Below are 17,146 nucleotides of genomic sequence, written 5' to 3' on the forward strand. Positions count from 1 at the left end.
ATCAATAATGAAAATATATTTGCACATCATCTTTCATCTTTGTTCTCTCCATCTCCAGTTTTACCCAGCTTGATAGATCGGTTAGGCGATGCCAAAGATCAAGTCAGAGACCAAGATCAAATCCTGCTGCTGAAGATCATGGAGCAGTCAGCTTCACCTCAGGTAGTCTGTGGTGGTATTTGTCTTTATTTAGCCTTAAATATAAATTCCAGGATGTTCACCATTCTCAAGCTGACACTGCAGTCCTGTTGTGCTTTTCTGAATGAAGTGCATTATGGCTGCAAAGATCCATCTGTGTGTTATGTCTTTGTGTTACAGTGTTATTACAGTCTGTACAATAATTCTAATGTAAAGACTGAACAACCTTCTCCATTTAGAAGTACTCTTGCGAGACACCTTTGTGGTGTTTTAATTTAAATTACTTAATGAATTGAACGCTTTGCTTTATGAAAACGCTGATGGGAGGTCTCTTAATAAGATTAGATGCCATTTAATTGTATTACATTGAAAGTATTAAATTCAGATTGTCTTTACAGTACATATGGGACAGAATGTTGGGGGGTTTCAAACACAAAAACAACCGGACCAGAGAGGGAGTCTGTCTCTGTCTTATTTCAACTCTGAGCACGTAAGTTGCATTGTTCTCTCAGTCTGGATGTTGTAGTTTCATTCATTGTAAACACAGCTCACATTGACATTTATGCTTGCACTTGTTGATTTTTGTCTGCTGAATAGGGATATGAAGTTGTTAAAATTAAAATGTAGCTGCACATTCTTCTAGGATAAGCCATTAAAGCTAGACTTGGCAGATACCGCAACCCCATGATGCACTTATGCTGCCCCCTGTCACCATCGCTTCTGTTTTTCAGATACGGTGCCCAAGGCTTGACTCTGAGCAAAATTGTACCACATATATGTAATCTACTCGGAGATCCTACAAGTCAGGTATGCACATTTGTTGTAATCAAATACATTTAAGATTCGACATTAATCGGCATGACATGGCTTTTTTTTATAGAACAATAGATGATGGTAACAACATTACACAAAGCTATAGTGACCTCTGGTGGTGGTTTCTAATATGCAGTTGCAAGAAATAGGATAATGTACATTTGTTTTCATCAAATAAATATATATAATATATATATATATATATACACACACACACACTGTATATATTTAAAGGATTAGTTCACTTTTTAAAAAACTTTTGCTGATAATTTACTCACCCCCATGTCATCCAAGATGTCCATGTCTTTCTTTCTTCAGTCGAAAAGAAATTAATGTTTTTGATGAAAACATTCTAGGATTTTTCTCCATATAATGGACTTCATGGGGTACCAAACGGTCCAAGGTCCAAATGACAGTTTCAGTGCAGCTTCAAATGGCTTTAAACGACACCAGACGATGCATAAGGGTCTTATCTTGCGAAACTATCGGTCATTTCAAAAATAAATAAAGTTTAAGTTTTATAAGCACAAATGCTCGCCTGGCTCAGTTCTGTGATGCAAGTTCATGACTCTCCTATTCGAACTCGTTCATCAAAATGAACAAATCTTTTTTCGAGTCATTTCGTTCGTTGAATGAAAGATAAGACCCTTATGCATCGTCTGGTGTCATTTAAAGCCATTTGAAGCTGCACTGAAACTGTCATTTGGACCTTGGACCGTTTGGTACCCCATGAAGTCCATTATATGGAGAAAAATCCTAGAATGTTTTCATCAAAAACCTTAATATCTTTTCGACTGAAGAAAGAAAGACATGGACATCTTGGATGACATGGGGGTGAGTAAATTATCAGCAAAAGTTTTTTAAAAAGTGAACTAATCCTTTAAAGACCGAAAAATTAAGAAATTTCAAAGACATTACATCATTGTGGCAAAGCAATTAAATAGACATTACAAAAGGTAGGTTTAAAAGTCAATAAATTATTTTATTTCCATATACAAGCTTCCATTGTTAAAAGTGTCCCCAAATAGTGTAATTGCACAGTTTAGAGACTTGTTTTCAAATGTGTGAAATAGTGAAGTTGTTTTCCAATTATCTCCCCAGGTTCGGGATGCGGCCATGAGCTGCCTTGTGGAAATATACAGACATGTTGGAGAGAAGGTTAGGATTGACCTTAGCAAAAAAGGACTGCCGCAATCAAGGTAAGCTCTTTCTTTTTTCCCTTTTTGGTACCAATTCACTGACAATGGATCAGCTTTACATCAACACTATTAGATTATTTAGGAGACTTCCACTCTTTTCTAATTCAGATGGTAATTTCTGTCTAATTGTGGACTCATCTGTAGGTTTTGGAGGTCTTTTCTCCCACTAGATATATATGCTGCATCTGTTTATTTACTTCTGTCAGGCATTGATAAATCTAGACCGATGTTTTTCCAAATTAGAGGGTGTTTAATTTATGAAAACATTTATGTCTCTATTAGTACTGTAATGATTTGAATTCACTTAAGGGGGTAAAGTGGCTCTTCATACAGGTCATTAGGTGTTAATTTCCCTCCGGACCCAGAATCAGGCCCTACCCTTTAACTTGATACTAATATGCACTTAGCGACTAACATTATGTGCTCATAGCACACTATGTCATTCAGCTTAAACTTCCTTACAGCTAACATTCAGGACAGCTCTATAGGTTTGAGTCTGCAATCGAAAGCATACCTCTATGTCCCATAATACTCCACAGCAAGAACTGAGTGCACAGAGAGGAGGAAGGCATGCCAGCATTTGCTTGTGGTCTGAATTTGGTTGTAACATCTGTTAGGTGTCCCTCCCCCTTAAAATCTGTTCATGTCTCCAGGGAATGTGCAGGCATCTGTTTCTGTGATCTTCTCAGTGGTTATAGTTTGAAGACTTTAAAGACAGGCTCATTTGGAACATGCCTGGGGAAACAAAGTCAAACCGGCAACTAGCTTGTGAGCATTCTGGCTGAACTACATGCATCAACTCCAATATCTTTGAATTCGTTCACCAAATATCATTAACACAATAATTTGGGTCAAACTAAAATATTTTAAGCTAATGCTAATTCTTTTCCATTTCAGAGAACTGTGCTCATTAGATTTGATTTATTAGATTAATATGATTCCATGCTGCCCTCTCAGCTGGCTTTATGCGCATCTGTGCCTAAATTCTTTTGGTCTATACCAAATCATGTTACTATAAATTATAACCACACAATTAAAATGGTCCTTGGAGGGATCTATGAAAGAATCAAACCCTCGTTGCTTTCTCGGTAAAACCCACATTTAGCATAAATCAAGCAGACATTTTGAGTCTTAAGCACACTGACAGCCTGAGGTTTTTTCAGCGCTGCTGTTTTTTCATAGACTGCCATGAATGTCTCTGTGAAATTCAAATCTTCTCAGCTTAATTTAGAGGCACACAGTCAGTTTGCTTGGATGCAGTTCATAGAGTAAGAAATCTCTTTTGAACACTATAGTAAAGAAGGGACTTAGCAAACAACACTTCCACTTCTCTCAAATTGCATAAAGGGCATCCCATCTTATTTGCAATTCAAAATTCTGTTTTGGAACACTTGGTAAAGCAGAAATGGAAATGATGGACTTGTTGGATTAAATGTTTGCATTTGTCAGTCGTTTGTCAGCTGGGATGCCTTAATTTAAAATTAAATCCTAACAGCATGAATTATGATAACAACACCCTCTTAAACATTAATGTTACAAGGCTTTACTTTCTTGTCCTAGTTAGAATTTAATGACTTTGCTCGTTGGAGTTTTTAACATAGTTTATTGTCCAGCTCTATTTTGAACCTAAACTGATTCTTTACCACACTCTAAAGCCCCGTTCACACCGCCAGCGACACGCAGCGACAAAGCGACATGATCCCATTCATTTCAATGGAGCGCTGGCGACATCCGGCGACACGAGCGACAGTGACCGTTGGCGACAGAATGTGGGCGTGTCAAGCGACAAGAGACAAGCGACAAAAGTTGAGAAATTTCAACTTTATGCAAATTTTATGCAACCAATAGGAAAGAAGCCTTTTCAGTGGAGCTCACGTCACCGTCTCGAGTGCAGGCAAGAGAGAAGAGTTCGAGGATGATTACACTGTTTAATATGATTTATCTGTAACCACATATATGGATATAATAAAATGATGCATGGAAAAGAAACTGTCGACATCTCAGTGAGTTTAATTCATACATTTATAGTTCGAGTTGTCTAATTTTATGATGCAAGACAAGTTTAGTACTGCTGCAGTTCATTTTACAGTTTCCCCTGCATTGTTTTGACTATTAGGGACAAGAAAATTGATTATTTGTCAAATACGAATGACGTTTTAGTAATTTGACAGTATGAGTGAGTTTAATTTGTTGATTGATCGATCGGTAATCTAGTAAATTATTTAATCCACTGAACACTGCTATGGTAATATAAAAACACTCTCCCAACAGCATATACTGTTTCTTTTTAGCCTAATTCCTAGTCAAATTAAAATTGTATAGTTGTATATATCACTTGTGATTGTATTTTGTATAGATATGGCCAGACGTGCAGTCTACCAATAACATTAGAGCGACAGCACTACGAACGCCCACAAGCGACATCACAGTACAGAGCCAAGCGACATACAGCGACAAAGTCGCTGGCGGTGTGAACGGGGCTTCAGGCAGAGATGTGTCAGCCCGTCCAGATTCAGCATGGCAAAGGAACATGAATCAGCTTTGATGCTCTGGGGATCTGCCTTAGACTCGCAGAGTCTTCTGAGAGGAATGTTCAGGATAAAGGATTCTCAGAGGGTATTACAGGAAGACAACATCCTCAGCTCTGTGAATGTGCAGTGGGAGGAGTTTTAGGGGGAGAATTGTTGAAATTCGTGCTTCATTAAAGAAGTCATACCATTATTGAAATCATTTTTATTTTTTCCCGAGATCTACTAATGATGTTTCTTTCATTTAATAATAGTATTATTGTACACAACCATCTCTTTGACCCTTAAGCAAGATTTTGTTTTTGCTACTATACCTTTAAAATGTAGAATTGACCTCTGTTATGAATGGCTAACCTCTTAGCACATGGATTACACTTACTTCTGGACTTGCAGGTTTGCTGTGGGGTCAAATATAGTTGATGCAAAGCCTGCATTACACTGAAAGGATCACAAAAACCATCCTTGCTGAAATGTGTCACATCAATTGTTACATCACAGCCAGTCTCGCTCAGCCAGACTTATGGCTAAAGGCAAAAAGTCTGGTCCTAATTGTCGCTTGTTCTGGCCTTGAACCACCCATTTAGGCCGCCTGACTCGACATGTTAAGCAACCAGATATTTTACTGTCTGTTGTGTCCATATTTTATGAATTAGGTCATCATGTCATTATGTCTATAGTTAATAGTTTAAGTAGTGTAGTGTAGTATAGTGTAGTCAGGAGGTACTTTAGGACAAAGGGAGTGACCAAATGAAAGGTAATTCCATTTTACAGACATTTACCCTGCTTGCTGAGAGTGTTTCCTGTTAGATTTGCAACACCTGTTTCTGAGGATTGTGTTGAGCACAGTGAGGGTCATATTGGAAAACTTGCATTTCTAGGAGTTGTTGTTTTTCTGAAACTGAGCAATGTTTAACTTTGGATTTATTCTTTTTTTACAGGTTGAATGTAATTTTCAGCAGATTTGATGAAGTCCAAAGATCCGGGAACATGATCCCCTCATCAGGTTCAGGTAGGAGCTTTAAGGAATTTCCAAGAATTCAAATGTTCAAAAAGGATTTTAAATATCATAGCTGGGATGTTTACCCTGGCTGTTTTCCAAAACCTAGTTCTACTCCTTACATCATCCTAACTGAAATGGAACATCATAAGCGACTGATTTGTAAACCTCCAATATACTTCAAGCGAAATCGAAGAATGAACTAGTGTGATGTAATTTCTAACAAAATCAGGCCAAAACGAAGTTCGTTTTGTGTTCGTTTCGGGAGTTCGAAACAGCTTGCCAAAGCAAAATTTACAAAAAAGACAGGTTTTCACTCTGACAGGTAAATGCTTTCGAACTACTATTGGTCCGTGGCGATTACTTAATAGGTAGGTGTGCTCTGAGGCTCCACCTTCCTTGACATAAAAATCTTCTTTGGTTAATTTCTTCTGTTCAGTGCCTCAAGGTCGTAAGTCTGCGTGTGAAAACATGAACATACTGGAGAGCCATTTTTAAATTTTTATAACTATTTTTTTAGCTTTTATTCTACTCATGAACCCTAGAGAAACCCTGCTGTATATTCAGGGGTTTTCTTGAGTTAGGGTCTTGGGGGGTGGCGGATGGGCACAGTCATCACACCCACAGTACAAAGTACCCTACCCATGTGAACTGAACAAAAACTCAGCTGTGTTGAGCAGATTCTGACTAACTTTGGCACATCTGATGGCCATTGCATTCATACGCTCAACAGTTATGTCTGTAATTAGCTACATTGCTTAACGCTGCCTGCAGTAGTAACCTATTGATGGAACCTTTGATGGAAAATGTATAATAGTTTACAGAGCGCTTACACAAACACTCAAGGGGAGTGTTTTAAAGCGTTTTAAAGCAGCTGGCTATCCGTGAGTACCGATACTGCAGAATGGCAGGTATTGTTACATTAGATTATCAAAGATTAATTTTGGACTTGGAGGCCACTGAAATATTTTCAAAGCATCACAACAGAAAACTACTACAATATGGTCAATGTAACACCCAACAAGCTATATGAAATATATTGATATAAAATATATATATAAAAATATAACTCATTTTTTTTTTTCGGAATAAAATAAGTACTGTTTTATAGAGGTCGACCAATGCTGGTTTCTGTCAGGTTACAAAAATGTTTATTGGCTGTATTTTGGCTATTTTTACTGCTTCGCATTGGTGTTGTGATTTAAAATGTATAGGGCTATTCACACAAAATATTTTTTTGGCAACTATAAGTTTACTAAACGTCTATCTTCAGGTTAGTATCCTGACTTTAGCATTGACCTAGTATATTACGGCAACTGTAATTTAAACTTCTTTAACACAAATGCCGGTAGAGTTGGTAAGTTTGAGTTCATGAGTTCATACTCAGTTCATCATCACTTAAAACTGGCCATTTCAATCAATTCTTAATTTATATATTTTCAGTCATTGGGGCATAGGTATTGACTTGTTTTTAATAATATTATTTATATAATTAAAAAATTCAAATAATAAACAAATGAATAAATCAAAATTATTAAATGCCACTGACATATTTAACTCTGTATTTTCTTCTTGTAGATGCAGCACTTAAAAAAAAGTGCAGTCTCTGCACAAATATTTATAGCATTATATAATAGGAAATGTCTTTCATTTGCACTGCTAATATTTTGAGTAAATCTGTTGTGTGAGGGCCAGAGAATCCGGAGTGTCTTTCCTGTGCAGAGAGTTTAGTTGGTGTAAGGAAGATGTTTCAAGATCAGCGAACATAAACTCAAAGATTAAGGAGCTGTAAAGGACAAGCAAACAGCCCCAGATCCACTGTATGTATATGACATTCAGTCTTTACAGGGGAAATGTTTTCTAAGTCCTTTATTTAAAAGAGTTGGTGGCTTTTGTGTTTGGTGAAGTCATAAGACCACATCAGCAGGAAGGGAAGGGAGGGAGAGGCGGAGACCAGAGAGAGACTGCAAGAGCTTTGTTGTGTTTGCAGTGTCTGTGTGAATTGAAGAGCTTGCTCTATGACAACCGGAGAAGGTAAGGATTGGAATGGAAATGGCGGCTTTAATGTGAAGGACGAATAAAAGAAATGCTGGGCACTAGCAGCCTTAAACCTCCAGCTGCTGTTCTGCCAAGGGGATGGCATGTTATCTGTGTTTTCGTGTTTACAGATGATAACGCTTCTGAGATATTCATATTTCTGAGTTCTGAATATTGTTTTGCGCCTTGCGATAGATGTTGTAATTTTGGAAGAATAAAACATCTCTCTTAGATTTTCATGGATTCAGATATGCATAAACTAGACTTGTCTTTTTTCAACACTCAAGAGGACATCTCGCTTCTAAATTAGTTTAATTTTATGTGATTCATGCACTCTGTTACAACTTGTCTCTTTGGTTTTTGTTGCATTGTATTAGCTAAATATAGCTGCATTACTGATGTGGATTTGCTCATTTTGACTACTCAAGTGACTGCTGTTTTATTTGTTCTTTTTTAATATTCTCCTATGCATCAGATTGATTTCTATGGCTGTTGCATTGTGTTTTTTTTACGTCTCACAGCAGAGTGTTGCATTTTTACTTACATTAGCCTAAAATATTGCCCAAATCGCTGTTTGGTTGTGGTTAACATAATTTTTTCCCTGTCTTTATGATACTTGCCAAAAAATAAAGCCAATGGTTACTTTTGTCTTTGCAATAACATTTACTGACGATTCATGTACAATAAAAGACCAGGAAGTTGTATAAAAGATTTGATGTTTACTTTAAATAACGTGTTCAGCAGATCGTTTTGAAGCAGAATCCACTGATAACACTCCCTGATCTTATTTTAATACCAACTGACAGCATCTTTCCTTTCCCCTCTGAATACACAGTGATGCAACAGATCGAGGACTTGTGTTCTGTTCAGAACACAATACTTAATTTGTTCACCTTCAGCAAAGTGCCCTGTCCAACCTTTTGTTGTCACCTTAGCAATGCGCACATACTGTTCAACATAGTGCTGTCGGCACCTGTGAGAACAGGTTATGAGTTGCACGTGCCTTATTGTAGTAGTGATATCTAGGGTGCTCTGTGTTATACTCCAGGACACACTGCAGGAAGTGATGAGAAAGGTATACCAGTTTATCTTCTTTAAATACATTATACAGTTGATATTGGGCCCAGAAGCAGAGTTTGAGAGTGAGATTAATGGATCAGTGCATTTGTGTGTGTTCATGTCCTACAGCACTGTTATGTAAACATGTCGCTTGGGTTATGAGCTTTTTGTGCTGACGTGCTCAAAGTCACTCTGACACGTTATTCTGTGTCATCGTCTCTGTCCAGTCAGCAGCTAAAGAAAGTTGTCATCTCGCACAGTGGTGGGTACTGCTGTCATTTGGCAAAGTTGCCACTTCAGTGGCCGTGAAAAACAACACAGATTTTTGACAGGTGTTTTCTCGGGTCTATAAGCAGCACCCCATGTTTGTGTGGTAAACAAATGACAATATTTCAGGATTAAAACGTAGTTTGTCTTCAGTCGTATGGGAAAAATTGATTTAGGAGCTGGGGGAAACTCTTTGTTCAAAGTTGGCAGGTCATGCAGAAAAGATTATATCCTCCTTTCCTTTTCCGTCTGTAATGACACTTCTCAAATTCAAACCATCAGTGGCGGGGAGATTAAGGCCAGTTTCAAGGGTTTCTCTGATTGAAAGAACGTTGAATTGTTTAAATATTACAAGCTTGAAAACACTTTGGCAAGTGTGCGTTTTAGGGACGTTTTTATTAGAAACCAATGCTGCTAAGGTATGACTAGTTCTTATTTCATTTGACATGTTGCCACTTTGATCTGCCACACAATCTTCAGGTCTGATTAGCCATTTTTACTCCAGAGGAGATGTTCCTATTCGGTTGAATAAGAGCTCGCTGTTACATTGATTTGCAGAGCAGTTTTATGATGAACCATTTCATTTTCTAGGCCAATTAAGCGAGTTACGGAGCATGTTGTTGAGTCAGTGGCGGCCATTAAGTGAAATAATCTGCCCACATGCTGTGTTATGAAAGATGCCTTTTGTGGGCATCCGCTGTCTTCAGATGTTCAATGCACATACACATGTTCTGTTGTCCCTACAACCCAGCAATGACATTGGGCTACATTCAGCAGTTAGCATACCTCTCAGTATGCATTCCAATGGGTTTAATTAGAGCACACTGCGACTGCCTTCCTCCGCCCACAGTGGCTCTCTTTAAATGACATTTCTCAGCTAAATGCTGAAAAAAACAGCAACCTGCTTATTTCCTTTTGCATGCATGTGCATTGGTTTGACACATGTTGCACTCTTAACCATTGATCAAACAGTTCAAATTAAAACAAAATATTTAAAATCATTAAAAAAATCCCTTTTTTTTCTTGGCTAAGAGAAGAGAAAATCTTCCATCTTTAGGATAATTATCAGAGGTGGTTTATAAAAGGGGATTTTGTACCATAGTCAAACAGCGTCTCCTCTGCCAACTTGAGCACAAAAACAGAGGCCACCCCGTGAAGAGACTTTGTAATCCAAGTCTGCTTAGAACCAAAAATATAAATTGAAAGTATTCTTCCTTTGCTCTGACTGTCTGGGTTTGTTTTGACTGGCTTGTTTGCACTGTGCTCTGCATGCTTGTCATGATTATTACATAATTGTTATTTGATTTAATCCTTGTCCCAATCACACTCCCAATCACATTGCCATTCAAATATGTGAACACTAAAAATGCAATGAAAAATGCTTTTAAATTAGAGCATGAAATAAATCAAATTGCATAATATATATGCTAATATTCTATTTAATATTCAACAAAAATATATCAAATATATTACAGTAATATTATATTACCCTAACCTGTAACTGGCTTCAAACAACAGTATGAATGGAAAATAAACTGAATTATTCTTTATATAATTTATAATACTTTTTTTAATTCTGATATGGGCATTAACTATCCAATATTCATTCTTTTAGGATATCATGTATTTTTATTGTTGTTTATAGTTCAGTGTGAATAAATGACTTCTTAATGATCATGTGTATAAGCTGAACCAATTTATCTGTATGTCATTTAATTGTTAAACCAAGTTGCAGGACAGCACTAGTGCTTGCAAGAATCAGGCAGCATCATAAATTCATCCTGTTGCTCCTTCCCGTTCAGAAAGATTGGTGTGCCACCCCTTCCTCTCAGACTGCTGGAATGTGTCCATGTCCGCTCATTTGTTACTTCGGCTTATGTCCAGAGTCCCTTGCAGTAGATTAATCTATGAATTTTCCTGTACTTTTCTGAACTATAACCTGCTTTAGATATCACTCAAGAATGGTTGGTGCCATGTTTGAACACACAAAATGGTCTTTGGCTTGCAGTATGAGGAAAAGCCTTGGTCTTCATTCCACATATTTGCTCTGAAGATGGGGAATTATTATAATCAAAAGATGCAGGTTGGCATAATGTTATGATAATGAATGTGACAAATTAGTGGTAATTGGTGATAAAATATTGACCCAGGGAGATAAGGGTGAGAAAAGTAAATTTAAGCCTTCCCTTGTGTTCTCAGGAAGAGAGTATTTTCTGTGGTGTTCCTTGTGTGCTCTTCCTGATAAGTGTATCAGATGGTAACACATATGACAAGCTGATTAATCTTTTGTATCCTTCTGAATGAGCCCGAAACACATCCAACTAGTTATCCAGACAAACCATAATGAGTCGATTTCCAGAACATACTTTTGCAACTCCTTTATCATTGGTTGCTGCAGTTTCATAGCAGATTGATGATGACTTGTCTTCTTGATTGAGAGTACAGCAGTGAACATATTTGATGAAACATTGATCAATGTTGCTTGTGTTCCCTACAGATAAGAACTTTGATGACGAAGACTCTGTGGATGGGGGCAGGTCCTCCTCCTCTACCTCTTCTAAGGGCTTCTCCAGCAGCAGGAGAGGGGGCAGCATGGGCTCAATGAGACGACCCAGTTCTGCCTCTGGATCCAGGGCTACAGGTAAAGACCACAGCTACTACAGCACAGCCCAGGTTACAACTGAGAAACTGAAGTCAGATCAGAGTAAACACTGTAGACATCCATAAATACTTCACATGTTGAACAAGGATGAATCTAATTGTTATCAGAAAGATTATTTTTCGAAAAGCTCGTTGTTTACCAGGGTGAGAGGAGAAGAGATATTGAGAAATGACTGGAGATAAATAAGGACTATGTTGGCTGGCCAAGAGGCAACACTGCAGATTTCTATATTATGTAATAGTCTTTGATGTATTAAACTCAGATTTTCATGTGACTTGCATGGTGGTTTTAAATAGAAGGCATATACTGTATGTATTTAAATCCATCATGAAGTCACTTGAAAATCTCTGTTTAAAACATTATGTGTGTGTGTATGTATAATGTGTGTGTGTGTGTGTGTGTGTGTGTGTGTGTGTGTGTGTGTGTGTGTGTGTGTGTGTGTGTATGTGTGTGTATATATATATATAAAAAATGAATCGCACATTTTTCTGTAATTAATCGTGATTAACCGCACCTAACATTAAAGTTTTTAATATATTTTTATATTGTAATACTTTCACATCGAATCTCCAAAATAATGTAGAAACAACATATATATAGTATTTATTTTAATATTTGTTTAATGGCATCTTTTTACTAAGCACTATGAATGAATGTCAGGATATGATTCTGATGTCTCTATTAAGTATAATTGTTTTCTAGCCATTAATTATAGTAATTCAACAACACAGTATAATTGACCGCTATCAATTTTAACATTTAATAGGCTTTAAAAAATATAACTTAAAAAAAGAAGTGAAGAAAGTGAAATGAAGGCCAGCTATGTCAACCCATACTCCGAATTTTATCCTCTGCATTTAACCCATCCAAGTAATAAACCAAGTGATAAATGTGCATTCATTTTACATTACTGAGATATATTACTGATATATATAAAGTTGTTTATTTTGAAAGACATTCTAACTTTTATTCAGGATGCGCAAACTTTATCAAAAGCGATATGTGTAATTATACGAAATATTTGTTTCAAATAAATCTGTTATTTTGAACTTTTTATTCATAAAATAATTAAAATGATGTCTTAAGGATCATGTGACACTGAAGACTGGAGAGTGACTGCTGAAATTTTAGCTTTGCCATCACATGAATAAAATGCATATAAAGATATATTAAAATGGTTATTTTAATTTGTAGTAATATTTTGCTGTATTAATATTTTTCCTGTGATTTTAATTTGATGGAATTACAATGTTAATGTACAATAGAATTGTGAATGTAGATTAGAATTGTGAAATTCACCGGTATTGACAATTGAGTGCTAAATCTTTTTTTAAATATAGTTTTGTGATTGCAATCCCTCAGGGAAGGACAGTGTCAGCGCAGGAGGTGTGGATGAAGAGGATTTTATCAAGGGTTTTGAAGATGTACCTGCAGTGCAGGTAATGATAATGTCCATTTAAGATACAGTACATGCAATTTATCATGGATTCCTTGAATTTAAATATTCAAAGCAAGACAAACATGTTGTTCGTTTTTTTTAGATATATTCCAGTAAGGATTTGGAGGACTCTTTGAATAAGATCCGAGAAATTTTGTCAGATGACAAGCAAGACTGGGAACACCGCATCACTGCTGTAAGTCTCTGATTAGTTTCACCACTTATTTTGTCCACAATACATGCACTCCAGCTTGAATAACTTGTCTTCGGCGTGGCACTGAAGGAACTCTTATATCATGTATTTAGCTGAAGAAAGTGCGGTCACTGGTTCTGGCTGGTGCGACTGAGCATGAGGGTTTCCTTCAGCATCTACGTCTTTTAGAAGGTGCCTTCAAAATGTCAGCTAAAGATCTTCGGTCACAAGTGGTTCGAGAGGCCTGTATCACGTTCGGGTATGAAGCCACTCTTCTCTACCATTTTCTCTTCCAGTCTCTGTAAAAACTTCTTTTTTTTTTTTTTAAATGTAGCTTTGATATTCACTACCAATATCGACGTGTTAAGAGTCAGCTAGAAGGTGCCACCTTTAGATGTTCATTGATCAAAGACACACTTCAGCAGCGGAGCAATTTTTCATAAATCAGTCTTAAAGGCACTTAATCTTACACCGATGCATGTTCTATCTCAAATATCATCGGGATACAGCATTAAAAAGTGCTGTTTCAAGGGGTAAATGAAGCTGTTGTGCGGGTCTCTGTGATTGAGCATGACTCAATGTCGGTATTTAATTATTCTGGGTCGTAATGTGTTTCTAATGAAGTGGAACTGAGCTAGCTGGAGCGTGCAGGACAGCTCTTCTGCTAAAGTGCAGCCACTTGATGGATATCTAAACAAGTTCTAGGCCTTAATGTCACACAAATTTGATTCATTTCCATCTAGACCTGAAGTTTAAGTATGTTGTATTTGTGTCTTGTTGATTGGTGGTTTTTGCTGTCTCTCAGGCATCTGTCTTCAGTGTTGGGGAATAAATTCGATCACGGGGCTGAAAGCCTTATGCCTACGCTGCTCAACTTGGTGCCCAACAGCGCCAAAGTTATGGCCACATCCGGAATGGCAGCCATCCGCATCATCTTACGAGTGAGTTCTGATGATTTTCTTTTTACTTTTTCACATGTATTTATATATTAGGAGCCCATTCTGGAATTAAATGAAAAGAGTGACACAATCATTCTGTTCCAAAACCTAGTGAACTGCCCTTCTGTCAACTGTTTACATAGGCAGCTACCCTCTAAGCCAGCATCCTAACTCATTTTGAACCTCATAAGAACCTCAATTGAATTGGGATGCTCTAAATGGGCAGCAACTTAATATATAGCCAAGTTACAAAACAAATTACATGAAATAAATTTTATTATAATAAAATTTTACAATATTACTAGGGTTTTTTTTAACTGTATTTTTGGTTAAATAAATGCAGTCTTGGTGAACATGAGACTTCTTATAAAAAAAAAACATAAAAAAAAAATTATGACCCCAAATGTTTGAAATGTTTGTATTTATTCTATTCTATGTTTTAATTATGTGTTTAATATTCTAGCACCAAGATTTATAATTGTGCTTTTTGTCTTTCTCAGCATACACACTTCCCACGCCTTATCCCGATCATCACCAGCAATTGCACTTCTAAATCTGTGGCTGTTCGAAGGTTAACTAGACCTCCCTGAGAGATCTGTTTAATTTTAATTTTATTTTTTTGCAGAGCATAAATTAGAAAGGCGTTGTCTTCTAATAGAAATACTTATTTTTCTCCCCATCAGACGGTGTTATGAGTTTTTAGACCTGTTATTGCAAGAATGGCAGACACATACTCTAGAGAGGTGAGTGGAAAATGATTGATCATGTGTTGAGAATGAAGATATTTGTTTTTGTGAAGTGCTTTTTGCTCAGGATGTATCTCATAGAATTTCTGTTTATTCCCTCTGCTGCCAAGCAGTAACCCCCCCTCCCTTTCCTGTTTTTGTGACATTTAACTGGTGAAAACGTGTTACTTATCAAAGCTCGGCTGAGCGGGCAACTGATGATTCTTTTCGCGGGTTGAATTGATGAGCCCGGGATGTGTGGCAACCATGCGTCCCAGCCGTTTCCATGGCAATATAGCCAAGAGCTCTTTTATAAGGAGGTCTGGACTCCCCTTATCCTCTCTTTCTCCTCTGTTCTGCCTTTAGAGAACTAGGAAAAAAGGTCTGCTGTCTGGTCCAGAAAGTTTCAAAGGAGACTCAGTGTATTCACTGTTGGTTCTGCAGACTGTAAGAAACTGTATTCATCATGTTTCCTTACTACCCTAGGCATGTGGCGGTTCTCACTGAGACCATCAAGAAGGGGATCCATGATGCTGACTCTGAGGCCAGATCTGTGGCCAGAAAGTAAGTCTGTTTGCCTTTTTCTTTTGTATATTTGGAGACAATACATTGAGATATTCATTTATGTGCTTTAATAGTGCATTTTAACATTTGTTTCAGTCTAGATGATTTCCAACAATGGTTTTGTTTAAGAGGTTGTCCATTTGTTCTATAGGTGTTATTGGGGATTCCATGGCCATTACAGTCGGGAGGCAGAGCACCTGTTTCAGGCGTTGGAATCGACCTATCAGAAGGCCCTACAGTCCCATCTGAAGAGTTCTGACAGTATAGTGTCTCTACCGCAGTCTGACCGTTCCTCCTCAAGCTCACAGGAGAGCCTCAAGTAAGACACGCACACATTTCACTTAAAATCCTGAAAAATTCTATCTCAGATTCCACAAAAATATCAAGCAGAACAACTGTTTTCCACACTGATAATAATAAGAAATGTTTCTTGAGCACCAAATCAGCATATTAGAATGATTTCTGAAGGATAAACTGACACTGAAGACTGGAGTTATGATTTCTGAAAATTCAGCTTTGCCATCATAGGAATAAATTACATTTTAAAATATATTTAAAATAGATAACAGTAGTTAATAATATTTTACAATGTTTTACATTTTTGCTCGTTTTTGTTGTTGTTGTTGTATATTTGATCAAATAAATGCAGCGAGCCTCATTTAGCAAATCTTACTGACCCTAGTCTTTCGAATGGTGGTGAATAATCATACAGTTCAGTGATTGTAGACGATAAGATTGTTTCTGTGATGTTTGCCAGCTCATGCTATCAAAAACTGTGAGTTATGGCTGTCCCTGTTGAAATTGGTGAAATATTTGCCAGCTGGCTGATGGACCATATGCACAGATTGATGATTGTGATTCCTAGCATGTTGAGTCTTTTCTTAATATGAAGCAGTGATCTCATCTTCAATATTAGACTGCAGCATCTGTTACATTTTCTCCCTGTTGATCAGCGGCAGTGAGATTAGCACCAGTGTGATGAGTGACAGCTCTAATAGTCTCAATCTGCTATCGGTTCTTGTACAAACAGAAACACTGCTGTGTACTGGTCACAAAAATTGTAAAAAAGAAGGTGTTACAAGCAAATTAACATTATAATTTAAATGTGATTTATTATTTGCAGATGGTATATATTTATTTACAGATAGGGTTACTAGATAAATTGAATATTTACACTAAATTCACACTGGCTGAAAATATAAAATGAAGTTCACATATTCTGATTGTAGATTTAATGCTCTTTTTAATTGGTGTAGGATTTACTTTGAAACAATATTCACTCATAAATTGCTTGTAAATTTCACAAACAATCACTAAGAAACAGCAAGTAACACAGTGAATTAAACATGAAATTCTGAAGTAGTTAGACTGAAATAATATTTTCTTGTAAACAATACAATCTCAATAAAACAATACTGTTTTATTTACTTTATTACAACACTGTACAAATGTATTTTTCAGAGTTGAGTCGGTTCAAACTGTCCAAATTTGTGAAATGTTTTTGAAAATATGATTATGTAAATAATATTACTCTTGAAATTAAAATTATTCTTCCTCAGTAAAAAGAAGTGTGAAAAAACAAAAAAAT

General features: G+C 36.8%; 1 protein-coding gene across 34 annotated transcripts in view; it reads left to right on the forward strand.

Moving 5' to 3' along the window:
- clasp1a (cytoplasmic linker associated protein 1a) overlaps positions 1-17,146 on the forward strand; it is a 71,333-nt gene that overhangs the window by 30,550 nt on the left and 23,637 nt on the right. For 32 of the 34 annotated variants that reach the window (XM_077216833.1, XM_077216837.1, XM_077216842.1 and 29 more), the window contains exons 4-17: positions 59-162; positions 537-628; positions 870-945; positions 2,053-2,150; positions 5,617-5,687; positions 11,536-11,679; positions 13,063-13,139; positions 13,242-13,334; positions 13,445-13,590; positions 14,137-14,272; positions 14,770-14,840; positions 14,953-15,012; positions 15,481-15,558; positions 15,710-15,877. In XM_077216833.1, coding sequence (XP_077072948.1) covers positions 59-162; positions 537-628; positions 870-945; positions 2,053-2,150; positions 5,617-5,687; positions 11,536-11,679; positions 13,063-13,139; positions 13,242-13,334; positions 13,445-13,590; positions 14,137-14,272; positions 14,770-14,840; positions 14,953-15,012; positions 15,481-15,558; positions 15,710-15,877 — 1,414 coding nt within the window. Of the gene's footprint in view, positions 1-58; positions 163-536; positions 629-869; positions 946-2,052; positions 2,151-5,616; positions 5,688-7,593; positions 7,710-11,535; positions 11,680-13,062; positions 13,140-13,241; positions 13,335-13,444; positions 13,591-14,136; positions 14,273-14,769; positions 14,841-14,952; positions 15,013-15,480; positions 15,559-15,709; positions 15,878-17,146 lie in introns of those variants that run through there. The other 2 variants (XM_077216866.1, XM_077216867.1) reach the window with 1 other exon arrangement.

The sequence above is a fragment of the Siphateles boraxobius genome, unplaced genomic scaffold (assembly GCF_051911475.1).
Source record: "Siphateles boraxobius isolate OS27281-9 unplaced genomic scaffold, OSU_SipBor_1 7, whole genome shotgun sequence".
NCBI lineage: Eukaryota > Metazoa > Chordata > Actinopteri > Cypriniformes > Leuciscidae > Siphateles > Siphateles boraxobius.